This window comes from Bactrocera tryoni, chromosome 3, assembly GCF_016617805.1.
Source record: "Bactrocera tryoni isolate S06 chromosome 3, CSIRO_BtryS06_freeze2, whole genome shotgun sequence".
Classification (NCBI taxonomy): Eukaryota; Metazoa; Arthropoda; class Insecta; order Diptera; family Tephritidae; genus Bactrocera; species Bactrocera tryoni.
In genome coordinates, this window is record NC_052501.1 from 29226350 (window position 1) to 29245900 (window position 19551).

Here is a 19551-nt window from a genome sequence, read left to right on the forward strand (position 1 = left end):
AACTTCTAAACTCTTGACAAACACATTATTTTATAAGAGATGGTATATTGTACTACTAACGGCCTATACTTCTAACACCAATATTCTAATCATCGTAAATAGTCACAGTTTATTTCACATTGTCTAAACTTGAATTTGATTGAACGAATCGGTTCGATATTGAATAAAATCCAGAAAAATATATTATCAAATAAACAGTCGACGCATTGTGGTCTTGAACCTTTAACAGTCATAATTTAAAAATTGGAAACAATTTCAGCAGGAGGTTGGATTCATGTGTAGAAGTTCAGGCAAGTGAGGAAAATTCTGTGCGTACCATTGGCCATTGTGAGTGGCCAGAAACGATTCTTTTACATATGGCTCAAACAGCTCACAACTTCCGGTCTTATACCAAGTATCCTTTGGGTAGCCAAAGAACATCCGTTTTGAAAGCGAGCTAAAGTGAGAAGGCGAAACATCCCTCTCCAGGTTTGTGCGCTGGGTTTGGGCCCCGCCACGTAAGAAAATATTTACTCACAATGAAAAGAACAAAAATCACAAAACAATCTGATGAGATGACGACCACTGCAAACTTAGTAAGGATTATGATTTAAGGGCATGTACCTGGAAAGTCCATTCCCTTAATGGTGGAGGTGTCGATGTGCAGCTGGTTGATGTCCTCGTAAAATTAAAGGCTGACATCACCGCCGTCCAAGAAGTGCGATGAACGGGAGCGTTCTCTCGAAAACTCCTAAAGCCAACTCATTATATTTGTCATTGTCCATTCTCTGCCCTACATATATAGTAAGACTGGAAGAATGAGGGATTTGTAGAGTTTGATCTTTATTCCTCAAGAGGTCTTTACCCTCAATTGCCAATTCAGTCCATTGGCAAGAGCTATTTTGCGTTGGATTTCGAGGCTGTTGTTGTTGGTGTTAATACTCTTTCCAAGATAGACGAAATTATCTCGGTTGGAAGTTATGATTGTCAAGAGTGACGTGTGATCCAAGTCGCAATTGCGATGACTGTTTGTTTGCAGGCAGAATATTTTTCTTCTTGTCCTCATTCACAACCAAAATCATACGCTGCGATTCCTTATACTATAGTCTGAGGAAGTCAGAACTAATGGTGCGGTTGCTGAGGTCAAGCATATCAATATCATCGGCGTACGCCAACAGCTGTACACTCTTATAGAATATTGTACCTTCTCTATTTAGCTCTGAACCTCGTATTATTCTCCCCAGCAATAGTTTGAAGGTGTTATATGATAGAGAGTCTCTTTGCAGAAACCTCTTTTGATATCGAACGATTCGGAGAAGTGCTTCCGATTCTGAAGTAGCTTTTGATATTGCTCAACATCTGTTTGCACAGCCGTATTAGATTTACGACCATTTCACAAAATTTTGTAGGCTATTTACTATATATACCCAAAAATTCATACCTTTTTTTCTATGTATTGACTTCCGAAATGTATGAATTGCTGAGGAACAGACGGGCATGATATTCATTCTTATTTAATATTTTCCATGCGGTATCCTGATGAATAGCCTTATGGTGCGATTTTTTTCAATCTTAGCTTGTTTGCTAAACTCTTGCCTCAAGATTTTCGCTTACTGATCGCAATATTTCACGTTTCTTGCGGAAGGTCAACTTATCAGGTGGGCCAGGTTGAGATTTTGACGAAATGGAACTATAGTTTTTCGAAAGTTTGCACAACGTTCTGTATATAAAATTGAGCTCTTCCTATAGCTTGGCCAATTTAACGGTATCTATTTCTAGTTTCAGAACATTTTTCCTTTCACTACTAATAACGTTTTGTAGAGCATTCAATTCCCTACAAAATCTATGAAACAGATATTTTTCCAATTGGTTCGAAGCGAGATTTGAACTGTTCTATCGGATAATGAAAAATAGAAAACAGCAAGGCTAAGGACCTTCCCGTTACATGCTTGATACGGCTCACACGTGCGCCCCTACTTGGATCACCCGTTAGTAGGGAAACTTTTTCTGGTATATTTATAGTTCACGTATATTGAATATTAATAATAAAGCACATATGAGTTCTTTGACAGCAGTAATTTCTATATAAGTATGTAAATACATTAGGGTGAGCAAAAAAAACAATATTTTATTTGTAGCTAGTTTTGTTTGTTGTATAAGAACATTAAATATTTTAAACTAAAAATTTCCCTTAAATAGGAATTTTGTACTCTACAAGAATCTGTATATATCTGTAGGTATATATTATTCCAAGGGTTCAACATTTTTATAATTTTTAATGAACACAAATTTTTTAACTGTTATTTTAATGGGAAACTTTAAGTGCTCACCGTCACGTTGCTGGAAAACTTGTTGCCCTGTACATAGCTTCCAATAAATTCGCCATTAATTGTTTTTTTTTTTAGCTCACCCTAATGCACACATATATGTGTGTGCTTAATACAAAAACAACATAGCATTCACATAAAATAACAATGCAACGCTGTGTGAATGATCACCACACTTGCATATGTCATTTTCATTAGAAGCCGGGAAAAACGTTATTTCGCCGACACAATTGCAAATGCCGAACTTATCCCATGATGCAATTTTTCGCACTTCCGCCTTATTAAGAAACTCCTTAAAGCCAAAAAGGCCACACAAAGCACCTGCAAAGTAAACAAAAATAATTAGAAAAATTATATTTATGCTACAATACTGTAAATGGCTCACTTTGTTCGATATACAAATCCCGACGAGCTTGCGAATATGACATGGCTAAGAGCCGATGTTCACGATAAACTTCCGAACAATGTTGCGTCGACAAAATTTCATAGACAATTTGTGGACCGAATTGCGGCGCACAGGTGTGATGCATCAACACATAAAGTATTAGAATTCTATAAAATATTGTGGTTATGTGCAACTTTAAATAAATGTATATATGTATACTAATTAACCCACTGATGCATGCGACGATAGCCGAATGTGGGCGCATTGGAGCTTATGACCTGAAGACACTGTTTCTCAATTGCATCGCACTTATCCAAAGAGCTGATATGGAGCAGACAATAGTCTATGGAAGGCTTTAATTACGGCCTCATCTGAGCTGTCGAATCGAAATTAACTCACCTGACAACGTTGAGCTTGGAAATCCAGTATTTTGCAACTTCTCGTAGGACCGCTTCAGCGTTCTATATTCCAACTCGGTATTAATTTGATCTTCAATCACAGCAGGCTTAATCAACCTGACATTCTTTTGCAGCAGATTATCCAGTCGACCAATACCGTTCTTAACTATAAATTTAGCTCGAAAAGTTGCGATGCGTTTCAAAATGTCCTCATAAAGTTGGTTTTCGAAGCGTGTGGGCTCATAAAAACGCACTTTTTCTGCAAACACAAGAAAATTAAGTTGATTTCATTTGCAAGCTCTCACTGCCGGATTTTGAAAATAACATACGTTTAATTATAAACTCGGCAAAAATGAGCGAGAAATGCATATTTTCATCCCAAACTGTACTCCGTTCCATATTCGAGAGTAGGTTCTTGACTATATTGCCCAAATCTAAATTATCCGCCTCGGTCTCGCTTACACAGAGTAGTATTCCCAAAGCAAACAAGGTGAAGATTATTGCTTTTCTTTCCAAGCACAACATTTTCGAACGGCTTTTACAATTGTTTTGATTCGATGTAACTGTTTAGAAAGATTCCAAACGCCAGCCAAAGCCATTCAAAGCAAAGTAGAACAATTGTGCATCAGCATGACCATTTAGATATTACTACGCACATTCAGACAATAATTTGTCACTATTTGCCCGGTCCAAGTGCAATACACTGAAAGAAAAATATTATAAACAAGTAAGGAAGGGCTAAGTTCGGGGGCAACCGAACATTTTATACTCTTGCAACTTACAAGAGTAAAAGCCAGGGAAACACCTTAAGGTGTAAAACGTAAACCAGAAGATCGGAATCTAAGCAATTTTATATATACTCTATAACTCATACACTGACCGATAAATTCGGCTTAAGATTTGTTAAAAAAACAAAAATCGTTACACGTGGTATGTGGGAGTTGGAGTAGTACCGACCCAATTTTATCTATTAACTATTATCATGCCACATACTATAAAAATGTTCTCTGGGTTTCGTCAAAGTACCTTACTTACAATCACCAATCACATGGAGTACACAGCCGGAAGTTCGAAAATCCAGAAATTGAATATATGGGGGTTAAATCAAGTTTTCGCCCAATTTTATATATTTTAGACACAAAGATATACCGGTATAAGCAAACATGTATTGAAAATTTCATTGAGATAACTCAAATAACGGCCGATATATCCAACATAGAGCCACCTGTAAGTTCAAAAATCTTTATATTAGGTAAAGGGGCCTCAGGGAAGTATTAACTCGACTCAGTCCAATTTTGATACATAGAGTTAGTATTATCAGGAAAGAATTCTCTCTGAATTTCAATTGTATATTCACATAAAGACCGATATTTTCGGTCAAAAGTCAACTATTGTGTCGAAATCGGTCGATCGGATATTGGGTTTCAACAAAAAGTGGGCGGAGCGACGCCCATGGTCCAATTTTCACACCGGTTCCCATGAATCCCTCTCATATCACCAGGTTAAATGTAATGCCTCTGCGTATTATTTATTGTGCGTTTAGTAGTTTTGAACAGTGCCGGGAGTAAGCGAGGTTAATTCTTATAATATTTGCGCTGAACAAATTTGGTTATTGCAGCTTTATTGGTTTAGGAGATATGTACATTAAACTTATTAGATGGCGAGAACGCGTATTTTATCCCAGAATGAGAAAAATGAGGGAAGGAAGGACCTCTCTGAGCCGTTCGATAACAAACGAGGTTTCAGACAAGGCGAACCCCATTTGTGCCACTTCTGTAATCTTCGGCTGGAGCAAATAATTCGAGCTGCAGAGCTTAATCGAGCAAGTACAATCTTCTATAGGAGTATACAACTGCAGAGGCATGGACGAAGACAACATCTGATGAGTCAACGTTACGAGTTTTCGATAGAAATGTTATGCGGAAGATTTATGGTCTTTTGCGCATAAGCCACGGCGAATACCGCATTCGTTGTAACGATGAGCTGTATGAGATATACGACGACATTGACATTGTTCAGCGAATTAAAAGACAGCGGCTACGCTGGCTAAGTCATGTTGTACGAATGGACGAAAACACTCCAGCTCTGAAAGTATCCGATGCAATACCCGCCGGGGTTAGCAGAGTAAGAGGGGAAGAGACCTCCACTACATTGGAAAGACCAGGTGCGGACGGACTTGGCTTCGCTTGGAATCTCCAATTGGCGCCACTTTGCGAAACGACTGCTGCGCTGTTGTTATAGAAGAAGAAGAGAAAAATGAACTTTGTCGAAGACATTTCACCCTCCCGTTTGATTTCCGCTGATAAATCGTTTCGATTTCTGGGAATTGGGCGGCATCATTGCTTCTGTACTGACTCATCACGGTCTTCGTGTACACTCTCAGCTACGACTGCTATACATACAAGTATTTCCTTCACTGCATGCTGGACGTGGTCTATTCGTTCGAATATTATTCAATAATGAATGCTTGGTCTAAAGGTGAGCGATGGGGTTGCGAATAGTGCGCTCAGTAGACCGATTATGTTGACCATAAGTTGGGCGAAGTACATACGCCTTTTTTTAGTAGTTGTGCAGAGGGCGTGGCACCAAAGGCCTCACCTTTTTTTCTCTGTTTAAAAGTTGACTTATACATTTTATTTAAACAGAGAAAGTTTTTTCCAGTGTAGCCCATAAATCCAACCAAAAGTTCATCATTTTTCTTAATACAAATAAATTGATTGCAGATGCTTTCCAGCAAAACCAACAAACGGACATTTGTGTCTATTTCTAAAGGTCTTACCGCACATGCTGGTTTAAAAGCTCCGCATTAGATTACGCATACATACGTACAAATATACATATATACAAGCATACAGAACAATGAAAGATAGTTAGAATTGAAAATTAATGTACTCGTATCTAGCAACTGCATATATACATACATATGTATGTTTTTCGTACCTAAGTATTTGTAACTATGTATATACAGATATGGACTTAGTTCAATAAAAATATAAAATATTATTAATAGGAAAGTATTATATTGTAAGAATCATATGAACATTTCCATATCCATATGTACATTCATATGAAATTTGTAGTTAATTTTAATTACTGTTAGGAATATACATATGTACATATGTATGTATGTATGTATTATCGGGTTATGAGTAGTCAAAATTTTCAAAAAATCGTTTTACTTCACAACCTTAAAGTATCATGTCTTAGAAATATTTTGTGAAAATTTGAAGTTAATCCGACAAATACTTTTCGAGTTATTCGATGATTGTAAGTTTTTTCGAAAACCAAGGAAAAATTTTTGTAAGACCATTTTGTTAATAAAAATTAAAATTAAACAAATTTGCTTTCGTTCGATTAATTTTAGATGAAGCAACAAGGATTAAAGACTGATATCTAGGTACATAATAGAGCCTTTGGTATTCGAGTGACGACTAATCGGATGGGGTATTAGTTAATATTCAAATTTAATGGAAAAGGTTTATTATCATTCGAAAGAACATTCTTTGGCATTTTTTTTTTTTTTTTTGAGGAATATCTCTTTTAAATGTTGGCCACGGCTACGTCTCAGATGGTCCCTCTGTTGAGTCTAATTTTCGATGACTCGTTCGACATTTCGACTGGTAAGTGGCGAATGACTCGCGTGATGTTTTGCTCCAAGGCCTGAATCGAAGCGGGATTGTCCACATAGACTTAAAACTTTACATATCCCCACAGAAGAAGGTCTAACGGTGTGATATCACACGATCTTGGAGGTCAATCAACCGGCCCAAAGCGTGAAATTATCTGCTCACCGAAGTGATCTCTCAATAAATTCATTTATTTCTGCGATGTGTGAGAAGTGGCGCCGTCTTGATGAAATCAAGTGTCGCCGTTCAAATAAAATACTCGTTTATCTTGGCGCAATATTGACGGTAACTTTCTCAGCGGCATCATTTTTGAAGAAATATAAGCCGATGATTCCACCGGCTCACAAACCAACAATTTTGCGACAATTTTGCTTGTTTACCTACCCATTGAGCCAGAAATGGGCCTCATCGCTCAACAAAATTTGGCTCGAAAACGTTGGATCTTCTTGGAACTTTTCAAGAGCCCATCGAGCGAAGCGATGCCGCTTGTGAAGGTCGAACGGCTTCAGTTCTTAAACTAAAATTACTATACACGGGGTTGAGCAAAAGCATCTTCTTTTCAATGTACAAAAGTTCGAGGAGATAGATTCAGCAAATAATCAATTTGGTTCACAGTACTTGAAAATATAAAGTAAAAAGTTCATAAAAGCCTGGAGACTTTACACGAGACGGTTTGAACGTCTTGCATGTCCTTCAAAAGCAAAGGCTAAAGTTTTTATTAAAAATATATTATTCATAGCTTTCAAACATAGATATAGAAACAAACAATAAACAATATATTTTACATATTTTAATAAAGTTAAAGTGTTATTTTTTCATATACACAAATGTTCAAAAATTTATTTAATTTTACTTAAAAATATTCCAAATAAATAAAGACAGTTGTTCAATTTCGCCTTAAATCAAAAAGAGCATAGCATTGACGAACTGCACCAACAAAATGACGTGCTTGTGGTCCGTGCAACGGCAATTTCTCTGTATATCGCTGATTAAATGTGATTTTATGCAACCGCAAGTGGCAGCACTTTCCCAGTCTATAATTTTTGTCAATTCTTCGACATTAAGAAACTCCGCAAACCCAAAAAGTCCGCAAATAGCACCTGTGACAATATAAGTAATAATATGACTTTTATAAGTAATACAGTGAGCCCCAATTAAGATTAGCTGCATTATTTTTTCATAAAGTCAATAACAATTTTTTTTTGTTAAATATTTGTAAATTTATACGCACAATTTGTGTACCATATGTTCTAAGTAAAAATATAATTTTATTTTTTAAGTGTAATGAATTTAATTGATCTGGCAGCACTAGTTCAATGAAAATATTATATAATAAGTAAAGAAATATTAAAATATTTTATTGAACATATTTAAGATGGAAAAAAAATTATAATTCAAAAAAAATTTAAAAAAATGGCAACTCCGAAATTTATATGTACATATGTATGTATACATATGTACGTTTTATAAAATTTTATAAAATTTTATAAATTTATTTCTTTTCTTATATCTTGCCAATTATCGATGAAAAAACTTAAAGAAATAATTTCAGAAAATTAAAAATCTGGCAACACCGAATTAAAAAACATTAAATATAATTTTTTCTTATATTTCGTAAAATTGTTATGTAAAAAAAAGTCAATGAAATAATTTCAGAAAATTACAAATCTGGCAACACCAAAATTAAAAAACATATAAATATAATATTTTCTTATATTTTGCAAATTTTTAATGTAAAAAAGCGTCAATGATATAATTTAAAAAAACTAAAAATCTGGCAACGCCACAATTAATAAATATTAAATATTAGTTTTTTCTTTGGCAACACCAAAATTAAAAAGTATTATATGTGTACAATCTATTTTTTTCTTATGTTTTGTAAACTTTCAATGTAAAAAAGCCTCAATGAAATAATTTCAAAAAATTAAAAATCTGGCAACGTCAAAATCAAAAAGTATTAAATATTAATATTTTCTTGTATTTAGAATTTTTTTTCTATAGTGTAAACATTGTGCTCCAAATCCAGTTTTTTTTTTAAATTTCGTTTTTAGAATATTTTTCTAACATTATTACAGTACTCTATATATGCGCCGAAAGAAAAGAAATATTTTGAGACAAGACTTACTCTGTTCTATATACAATTCCTGCCATTCTTTGCTGTCAAGCGTGGCGATTAACTGATGTTCACGATACACCTGCGAGCAATGCTCGGTGGCCAGAATTTCGAAGGAGAGTCGGGTGCCATAAAAACGTGCACAATTATGGTGCATAAGAAAGAATAACTGTAAAGCTCTATAATGGTAGCAATGAAATATTTTTGTAAAAATAATAATGCTCAATATGTATGTATATATGTTTGTACAAATTATTATTATTATAAATCATTTACAGTTATTTTTGGTCAACTCACTGATGTGTACGCCGAAAACCATATGTTGGTGTGCTGATTTTAATCACGGGCAGACAAGTGCGTCGCAATCGTTCACATAGTTCCAGACCTTGTGAATGCATCAAGCACAGACCTGTTCGACAAAGAAATAAAATAAATATAAATATAAATTATAAGCATCTGGGGACCTCACGTTATGATACACTAGAGGAGGTATCGATAGAGACCGCAGAATCTGTTAAAATTCGCTTCAAGCTCAGGCATCCCAAAGGATGACTATTCTTCTTGGACCTAGCAACTGATAGAGTTCAGGCCTGGTATCGCAAAGGACCAAAATTGAACTATGCGTGACTTATTGACCTACCAAATTAACCTAACCTAACCTAACCTCAATTTGGTTGGATCTATAGTACTTATGTTTTAATTTATAACCTCTACATTTGAAGCTCATCACACAATCCGTTAGCTTCTATTCCATCTTATGTTATTAAACCAAAAAAGTATCAAGGATACCTTACGAAAATGATTTACAAATTCAAGAAATATTTACAAACCGCAATTAGTTTCGAACACTTTAAGAAAATACCATTAGAACTTGGTTCTGCTTCGTAATACAGTGTCTGTCAAATATACCTGCGAATGTATCATTCGGAAATCCCGTTCCAAGCAGCGTTGAATAATTTTGCGCCATTGTTTTGAATTCCAAGTTTTTATCGATTTGATGCCGTCGCAACGTGAAACCCGTTATCAATAGATTGTGTTGGAAGACAGCTTGTAAATTGTGCGCACCAAAGCTTTGAATCACTTTCATACGTATTGAGCTAATTTTTTCAAGAATTTCCAAATATAAACTGCCAATCGCCGTGTCCAAAACGGAAGATTTTTGTTGTTGCACTTTTTCTGTTCGAAAGCGGAAAGAAATTTGCACTTTATATTTGTTATTTAACAATATTGTGGATATTTGAAGTTAATTAATAAAGTATTATTATCAATATTTTTAATTATTTATTATTTTTTATTATTAATTTTAATTATTTTCAATAATTTTTCTTTTTTTTGTATTTTTTTTTTTTAATTTTTTTATTTTTTTATTTTTTTTTTTTCTTATTTTATTTAATTTTTATTATTATTTTTTGAACAATTTTCATCTATTTTTAGATAAATTACAACTCACGTTTTACCAAAAACTCAATAAACAACAAAGCTGAATCGACGTTCTCATTCCAATAGCCGTCTCTCTCAATATTATTGAGCAGATTTTTGACGATCTCCGACAAATGAAGAGGCATTGTTGTTGTAGGACTTCCTGGCCAAATTTCCGAAATGGCGGCTGTGTTTACAAACAAGTACGCTAATATACTTGTAATTACCGTTAAACGTTTCGCAGCGCACAACATTTCACTATGAATTTCAATAGCGTTTGACGCTAATTACTTAATTGTGCTCGTGGTTGACGATGGCTTCTAACAGAGATTTCGAAATCAAAGTGCAGCATCAGCTGCCACTTGTCAACACGCTAAACACTTGTGGCCTCTGTATTCACATGAGTATATAAATGTTTGTTTGTATGTACAACGGAAGGCGGCATCTGCTAGATGTAAGTCTATGTAATACATAAAAGTAAGTTCTCAAAAGACTTTGTTAACTGTTCTTGTAGAACGGTAGTTCAGTAGTTCACAGATTATCTCAAAAAGATAGATAGATAATAAATGTCCTAAGGTCTAGTTTCCAACCCTCAGTTACAAAGACTCACATAGCCCCAGCACATTGATAAATTCCAATATGTATACTGGGTGCCACTGAGGCGATATGAGCCCTCTGCAGAAACATTGATCAAAGGTCTTTAACCTTACGTCTGCAGACTACTGTGAAGTCTATAAACAGGTGATCGGGAGTCTCCAGCTCCACATCGCAAAACCGTCAGCTTGCACAAAAGGCTAGGACCACGTTGCTTCTTGAGCTTACAATGGCTATTAATTGTGCAGTACGGTCTCTATCCCTTACCGGTACTGCTACAGTCCTTTCCTCAAGTATTCTTACCACGCTCTCGTGAGACGTATTGTCAAAAACACCTTAGCTATCTAGGAAAGAAGCCATAGTCCACTTGTTCGAGTCCACAGTAAAGCGCTGTTTTGAGACTATCCAATCTCTGTGAAATGGCTTGTGTTCGACCACAGGTTGACACCGGTTTTCCCGAAATGTCCCCGGAAAATGCGCAAGCACAAGTGCCGTTGCTCTTTCTTCTACGCTGGTCGTATAGGTCTCATCAGACCTTTTAATAGCTAATATTCTCAGTTTGCAATCCTGTGCAATCTTACTGCCTCCGGTGTTGAAGAGACATTTTCACAGAAATGCCTGAAACTGTGCTGTTTTGCAGACGCAATGTCTTTATTGTAGATAGTGAGGTTGCATTTATACTTCTTCCCGTTCCCCGTAAATTTGAGCTTGTTAAAAATCTTGAATACCAGTTTCCTGTGTTCTGAGAGTCTGCTTGATTCTATCTTTTGGGAATCGTCTTTAAAGGACAGCTGATATGCATCTATGATGGACTGGTTAAGCGTAGACAATGTGCTTTCCAGTTCTGCTCCAGCACTTCTGTCTAGCTGCCCATTCTTAGTACCATTCATCCCCTGCATATCCCGAAAGGCTATCCAATACGTATTCTCAGGAATACGGAGTTGCTTGACCTTTACTTATGACACCTGTTCGTTACTTAAAGTTCGTATCAGATCCTTGGGGCAAATCGTACCCTCTGCAGTAGTCCACTAGACTATACACGGTCTCTGGGAGTGGTGTCGTTGTCTCCCCCGGAAAGGAGGCCATTGCCAAAACAAAGTCCACACCTTCGTTCTCCTTAGCCTGTTCATCGATCAGATCCTGTATTAGGAACTCTGAAATGCAAAAGAAGTCAATATTATTCCGAACTACTCTACAGGTTCTAAGTATCTTACTAGAGACTCCCTAAATTACATTATTTGCATCCGCTTTAATGTCTCTGACCTCTCCTTTGTACACTCACAGTTCCTGGATTAGCAAGATGCCCAGATTATCCGATATGAACCTGCTCGCGATGACATCCGAGGCTAACACCTCGAACTGTGAAATCTTCTAATTTGAACTGAGTACGTAAGCGGTACAGTCCCGACTTCATATCTGAGAGGGGATTGTTAATTCCTTTAACTTATTTGGGTAATGTTTCTATAGCTACCCCAAGAGACATAATAGTGGAAATCATTTAATGTAGCAATTTCGAGGCTATTTTCAGTGGCATCCATGGCAATTTGTTGTAAATCACAATCAGCTGTTTACAATTTTTTTTTTGGGTTGCTCAGAGAATACGAATTGACGACTTCCTGCTATTGTTGTGACCGCATAAAATATTAGAAAAAACCCTATCATAAAATATAGGTCTTATTTGTACAAGAAGATAGTCTATTAAATATAGTATAGTTACTACTTTCGCAAAGAATTCAAATTGCATCTTTTTATACTTATTCATCAAGAAGTATTGCTTAGTAACAAAAATTCCGTTGCAGCGTTTCCCGAAATTAAAAATAATATTATGGTAAAATCATGCATGCATAAGAAATAAACACTGTTTTCTCAAAGAAATAAAAACTCTTATGAGTTGTCATTTAAAAGCTATCGTCATATTAAACTGGAAAGCTTTAAGAACAATAATTTAAAATTACTTGCAAAAATTCAAAACTGCAGTAAATATTTATGTTTTACCCTAACAGCTGATATAAGAAAATTGACGTTGGTTACTTAAAGCAACGAAACACATGATAATTTCGGAAACATACTTTCACAATGACTTATGAATTTGTAATGAACATGAATCGATTATATAAATTAAAAAATAAATTAAGCATATTTGACAACTAATTTACAATATTAAGGTTAATTTAACAGCATATATTATCAGCTAAGACCCAAATAATAAAAGTTTTTTTTTTAGGAAATTAATAGAATTAGTAAAGGTACCCTGTGTGTGTTCAAGCAACGTTAGCTGTCATTATTGACATCAGGTTAATCAGTAAATCATACAAAGGGGGATTTTTACGCAAGACAGTCCAGAAAACTACACTGACAACACTTTTGTTGAGTCGAGCGAGTTTTCATCTGAATAGTAGTTTTCAATGTGTTTTATTATTACACAAAAGAAAAATAAAATTTCTAACATAAACTAGTGGTTAAAAGCGTTTGCTGTGTCTATAACGCATTTGTAAATAAGTTATTTGTTAGACTTTTACGGAAAGAGCTGAAATCGAAAATATAAAAGGCATTCTATAAAAGCATCAAACATACAGGCTAAAGCAAAAAATACAAATGTCCGAGAACAAAGACGATATATTAGCGACTTTTCAGGTAGTTAATTTATCATATAATTGATGTTAAAAAATCTCGCAGGTAAAAAGTGAAACTAATCAATTAAAATCAGATAATGATTCCATGAGATCAATTCGTATATGTACCTAGATATTAAAGTATCTATATAAGTAAACACATGTATATATAGATGAAGGATTGCTCAATTGTATTAATTAATGTGGCTTTGATATCAAGACGGTTGATGGACAACAGGATGCAAGTTCTATTAGTTTGAATGCCAACACGCGCATTTACTAATTTAAGCTGTGTCATGCATAAGTCTGACTGTGAAATGACGAAGAATATATGTGTATACATTCAAGTGTCGCAGTACTCGACTTGACAAGCATTCTCTTATCCAAATAAATAAAAGATATTCTCAGTTGATTATTTTCTAAACAATAAAAAAAAGAAAATAACTGCGAAATTTTTTAAAATTATTCCTTCGAAAAATGTGTTTAATATACAATAACTTTACAATTTTATATTTAGAGTATCACTGGAATAGATGATATCGGTGAAGCTTTTTCGCATTTGGAGGAGACCAACTGGGATTTAATGGTTAGTTCTTGACTTTCTTAGACAACAGCAAAATAATAATAAAATTTAATATTTTTAGACTGCTATTCAGCGCGTCATACCACAGGATGATGCGCCAACACATGATAGAAATTCATCATCAGTTTTTACAGAAAACTCATCTGGTTTCTCAACCACAACGGCCCTTAATGATTTATCTACAAATGCGGGGTCATCCAACTGTCGCCAATGGAACTCGATTAATGGACCTAATGTGGGTTTAACAGGTGAGTCAGCGCTATATATATAATTATGCTAATATAAAGTAAGAATTCATAAAATTTGTTGGTGGTAGTTTCAAAAGTAGGATTAGTGTGTGGCTAGGATTGGAGTTCACAATTTAGTTATGGCTAAGGACTATGTGTCAGCAACATGATTCAAATACTTGTTAGAGATAGTACAATGGCAATCTATGAAATGATGTACTTGAAGATGTATTTAGGTAACACAAATGACAAATAGCTATCCAAGTAAGATCAATCGATTATTGAATCAACCCTATGGCCTATCGAAAGAATAGTAAGAGTAAATATGAAATTTTAGACAGGTATTTTTTACATATTTTTCTAGTCATGTCAGGTAAAATATATAAACTACAAAACCACACTAATTGAAATAAATTTTCATATATATTATTTTTAATTTACTTATATCTTTTTGTTGTGGGCAGCTCTATATTTTTATTAACAATTTCGAAACATTCTAATAAAGCATAAATGTTTTATTTTAGCATCAACTTCCGCAGATGCTGAAATAATTGATCTCACGTCCGACATGGACTTGGACCCGGCAAGGCACAACGATGTTAAGACTTTGATACTAAACATACACTACAATGAAGGTGTTTACACCATACGTCTGCCATCAATTGCTACAATTGGTAAGCATTTATAAACCATTTAAATGAATCATTGACAGTTGTAACCATATTATGGAATATTTGTATTTTTTTTTAGAACAACTAAAATTAAGAATAGCAGAAGAGACAAGTGTGCCAGTTTGCCGACAAGCAATTCGTGGTTGGCCGCCAGCGAAACTGCAAGAGGCACGAAAAATAACCACGCAGTTGGGCAATTTAGATCTAGGACCCGAAAACGACTTGATCTTACACAACCTAACCGAAGAAGGTTACATCGACACAGAAAAGTAAAGTATCTACTATTTACATTATCGCAAGAGTCCAAAAATTAGACTTCTTTTTATTCTATGCACAGCGAGGAGATAGCACAGCGATTACGTGACACATTCAAATTGACTATTGTAGAGCAACCCAGCGGGAAAACCATAACATTACCATTTTTAGGTAGTAACACTATTTTGGAGGTTAAAACAAAAGTTTATTATGTCAGCAATATAAATGTGCGAAATCAGGAATGGGAAGGCTGGCCTTCTAACTGTGATGACAATTTAACTTTGGCCGTAAGTTGAGTGCTTTCGCAATAAAATATTATAAAAGTATCAAATATCAAATATTATCAAATATCATCCATAAATACTTGTTAATATAACTATATAATATATTATTACTTTGCAGCAATCTGGCATTGGTTTGTCACATAATTTTACACTGCGCAACAAGTGTGAGAAGAATATGGACATCGCTGGAGTTTCTAATAATTTAAATATTAGCAAGTAAGCGCTTAGTCTAACAAAGCACGCATTTTTGATTTAATTTATTTTTATTGCAGTAATACCATCGAGACTGACGACGATAACAGTTTAGACGATGAAGACGGTTATGATCCCTTACCAGATGAGGAGCCTGCACCACCACGCAGCCGGCACTTAAGTAAATATATTGAATATGCACAGTTTTCTTGAGCTTGAATTAAACTTCGTTAATTTACACAGTTCCAAATAACATTGGCAATGAATGCACAGGTTCTATAGAGTTCTTCGACAACTACCGTGAACGTTTCGGTGAGCCGCATCCCGTATTCTATGTCGGCAGTTTAGAAGATGCTATACGCGAAGCTTGTCACAAGCCAGCGCGTGAGGTAATTGAGTTACATTAATGTGCGAAAACAAAATTCTCATTACTAAACATATCTTTAATGTATATTTACAGCGAAAATTGCTTGCAATTTATTTACATCATGGTGATAGCATTCTCACAAACGTATTCTGTGATCAAGTAATGAAAAATGAGCGGATCATTGAAGCATTTGCGCAGAATTTCATACTCTATGGATGGGACTTAACATTCGAAAGCAACAGAAATATGTTAGTTAAAGCTTATACTATAATTACAGTTATTTAATATAACGTTTAACTAATCCGTTAGGTTTCTATCTTCGGTCACTGCCTGTGTGAGCAATACAGCATCCATAACAATTAGTACAAAACCAGTTGATAAGCTACCGTCGATACTAATTATAGGTAAAAGTCGGCTTTCCGGCAGATCTTCATGCGAGGTGCTCTCCGTTGTGGATGGTGAGCTATACAATCCACGCCATATTGATACATATTAACAATACACACCCTTTTTTTGCATGTCGTTTGATAGGCAATTCAGATTTAAATAGCTTCTTGTCACGCCTTATGGATGCAGTGGAAATGTACAAATTACAGTTAAAAGACGAGATACGCGAAGAAGATGAGCGTGCCGAACGTGATCAAGTCAAGGCTGAGCAGGATTTGGCCTATCGTGAAACGTTAGAGGCCGACATGGCCAAAGAAGCCGCCAAGCGTCAGAAAGAAGCTGCAATTGCCGCCGAACGCAAGCGAATAGAATCGGAACAAGCAGAAGAGGAGGCGAAACGAGAATCGATACGTTTGGTGGTGCGTATTTCCTACAAAACTACTACACTTTATATAAATGTTTATGCAATGCTTACATAATCTCACATAACCTCAACTTTCTATTCAGGCTCAACAATCACTACCGCAAGAACCCTCAGACTCTGATACTAATGTGTCCACGATACGCATACAGAAACCAAGCGGAGAATTTTTAGAACGAAGATTCTATAAACACAACACGCTGCAGGTAGTGAAGAATGATTTACAAAAATAGAAAAATATTAACCTCAAAATTTTTTTTTTATTTTACTATTTATTTCCTACAGGACATCTTAAACTTTGTCGCTGCCAATAATTATCTAATCGAAGAAAACAAATTAATCCTAATATCTAGTTGGCCACGTAGCGACTTAACAGCCATCGACCCAAATAAGACGCTTGAAGAGCTGAAATTGTATCCCCAAGCGAAAGCCGTGCTCGAGGAGCGATGATTTTTATTTGTAGCAGCAACAAACCAATTTATACATCATATAATGTAATAATAGATTTGTAATAAAAAAATTGCGGGTCCAATAGCAACGGACCGGCAATACAAAAATATTCATTTTAAAATTCATTTCAAATTCAATATCCAAATTCACCAACATTCTGTAACAACAAATGCATGGTGAATAGTTAAGCGATCGTATCTCAGGTCTGTCTGATATACATACATATGTGCTTAACGGAAAAGTAGCCTTACTTATATACAAAAATTGACACCGCTCGTGTGCGTACAACAACAACTATTAAAAATTTAAGCAATTCAAAGTACAATATTCTAATAGTTTGTAAAACAAAAGTATTTTTGCTCTAAATTTAACTAAATTGATTTATGGATAATACCTGTATGAGCACCTAGTACAAATACTAGAATTATTTTTTAGTTAAATTTGTTCATTTTTAACTTGGCTTCTTTGTTTCTCTTCTTCTTCTTTACTGGTCAGTTGTCTCCGAACACTTGGCGACGAGTTTCTGTGAGTGGTGCAAGCGGAAAATGCAGCGTTCGTTAGAGCAGAGATACTCGACTAAATTCTGTGTGAAACTCGGTAAATCTGCGACAGAGAACGTTTGATATGATCAAGCAAGCTTACCCAGATGTTACTTTAGCAAGAAGTGGTGTGTGGCACCAGGCCTTTTTGAAGGGCCGAGAAGAGGTCGGTAATGAAAACCTTGCTAGGAGACCAGTGACTTCGACAAACACCGACAATATGACTCGTGGGCGTAAAGTTTGCACTCAGACCTTCGACTAAGTATTCGTTTAATTACCCAGATGTTAAATTTATCAAAATCTGCGATTCATGACATTATGACGGAGCACTTGAACATGCATTTTTGAATAACCATCGGGAAGACTTTACGCAAATTGCTTGTTGGCATCGATTCTAGTAGACTACCTTATATTAGACAGTGAAATGAATTGGATATTTTGGTTTTCAAAATTTTCCAACAAACCCCAGAAAACAAGTTATTTCTCGAGGTCAGCATTCAACCGAGTTGACTCCTATCAAATTCAGCGTGTGATCACCATAGCGCGAACGAACTTCATACTTATTTTTACGTTTTACACTCTTGCAACATGTGGCTAAAAATAATCGAGCTAGATATACAGTTGTATATAGGTATACAACTGATAGGATGATTAGACGAGTTAAAATCCGACTGACTGTCTGTCTGTCCGTCCGTCTGTCTATCTTTGAAAGCGATAACGTAAGTTAATATTAAGATATCTTAATGAAACTTAGTACACCTGTTCCTTGGCAAAAAGTTTACAGATGGGCGTAATCGGGCTACTGCCACGCCCACAAAACACCATTAAATGAAAATTTACAAAATGCCATTTCTAAGCACTTAATTAAGATATAGAACTGTGAGTTGGCAAAGGGGATCGCAACAACAATTGACCTTTGTAAAAATGGCCGTGGCCCTGCCCTCTAAGAGATTTAATATGCATACTATATCCTAAACCACTTAAGATACAATATCCAAATTTACTCACAACAAATCCTATAAGAACCACTAACGACAGTGTGAAAATTAATGAATTCGGTTTGCAACCCCGCCCTCTCCCCATATAACGGTGTTTTTAAAAACTACTAAAAGTGCGATAAAGTCGTAAATAAATATGGCAAAGACATCAAATTTAACATTTAGGATGATACAAGAAAACTTTGTAGAAACCGGGGTGAAAATTGTTGCCGGGGTCAAAATTGGATGATCGTGGCACATATCGGTGAAAACCCCCTTTTCAGGACCTACTCGACCGATATGAATCAAATTTGGTATATAATATTACCTTGACATTCCTATGCTCCAGTACGAAAACGAGGAAAGTCGAACTACAACCACGCTTACTTCCCCAAAGTTAGACCTTCCTTACTTCTTATATTTTTATTTTTTAATTATACAAAAATTTAATTCAAATGTTAATTCAATTATTTTTCTTATGCATTATTTCCAACCCTGCGTACAAATTCTGCTCTAACAGTTTTTCCGCTAACTATTCGGACAGTGTTTGAACTTCTTATTAACAGTGGGCGACAAAAGTCTACGTACGATGACCATTTTGGCTATCTGACATGTCCAAAAGCATTATGAAAAAAGTTAATAATGCAATTTTGTTTTAAATTTATACCGTTACTTTTCAACTTTGAAGGTAAATAAATGCAAACAGAAAGCATCCAAGTTCACAGCCCGAAAATTAGTACTTTGA

At 35.3% G+C, this 19551-nt stretch overlaps 3 protein-coding genes across 3 annotated transcripts; 1 reads left to right on the top strand and 2 right to left on the bottom strand.

Moving 5' to 3' along the window:
- Nucleotides 1–2090: 2090 nt before the first annotated feature.
- LOC120771723 lies at nt 2091–3623 on the bottom strand. The gene is made up of 5 exons (XM_040099877.1): nt 3419–3623; nt 3091–3348; nt 2923–3034; nt 2692–2858; nt 2091–2627 (listed from the first exon to the last, which is right to left on the bottom strand). Exons 1-5 carry the CDS (start codon nt 3612–3614, stop codon nt 2416–2418), a joined length of 945 nt encoding a protein of 314 aa, XP_039955811.1. The 5' UTR covers nt 3615–3623; the 3' UTR covers nt 2091–2415.
- Nucleotides 3624–7612: 3989 nt separating this feature from the next.
- On the bottom strand, nt 7613–10501 carry LOC120771724. Its single transcript, XM_040099878.1, has 5 exons — nt 10279–10501; nt 9738–10004; nt 9126–9237; nt 8841–9007; nt 7613–7815 (listed from the first exon to the last, which is right to left on the bottom strand). The coding sequence occupies exons 1-5, from the start codon at nt 10499–10501 to the stop codon at nt 7613–7615; spliced, it is 972 nt and encodes a 323-aa protein (XP_039955812.1).
- Nucleotides 10502–13200: 2699 nt separating this feature from the next.
- LOC120772098 (FAS-associated factor 1) lies at nt 13201–17399 on the top strand. The gene is made up of 14 exons (XM_040100505.1): nt 13201–13475; nt 13971–14039; nt 14098–14284; nt 14788–14937; nt 15014–15203; nt 15272–15476; nt 15592–15689; nt 15746–15846; nt 15909–16054; nt 16126–16280; nt 16342–16490; nt 16564–16838; nt 16927–17046; nt 17126–17399. Exons 1-14 carry the CDS (start codon nt 13437–13439, stop codon nt 17288–17290), a joined length of 2049 nt encoding a protein of 682 aa, XP_039956439.1. The 5' UTR covers nt 13201–13436; the 3' UTR covers nt 17291–17399.
- The last annotated feature ends 2152 nt before the right edge of the window (nt 17400–19551 follow it).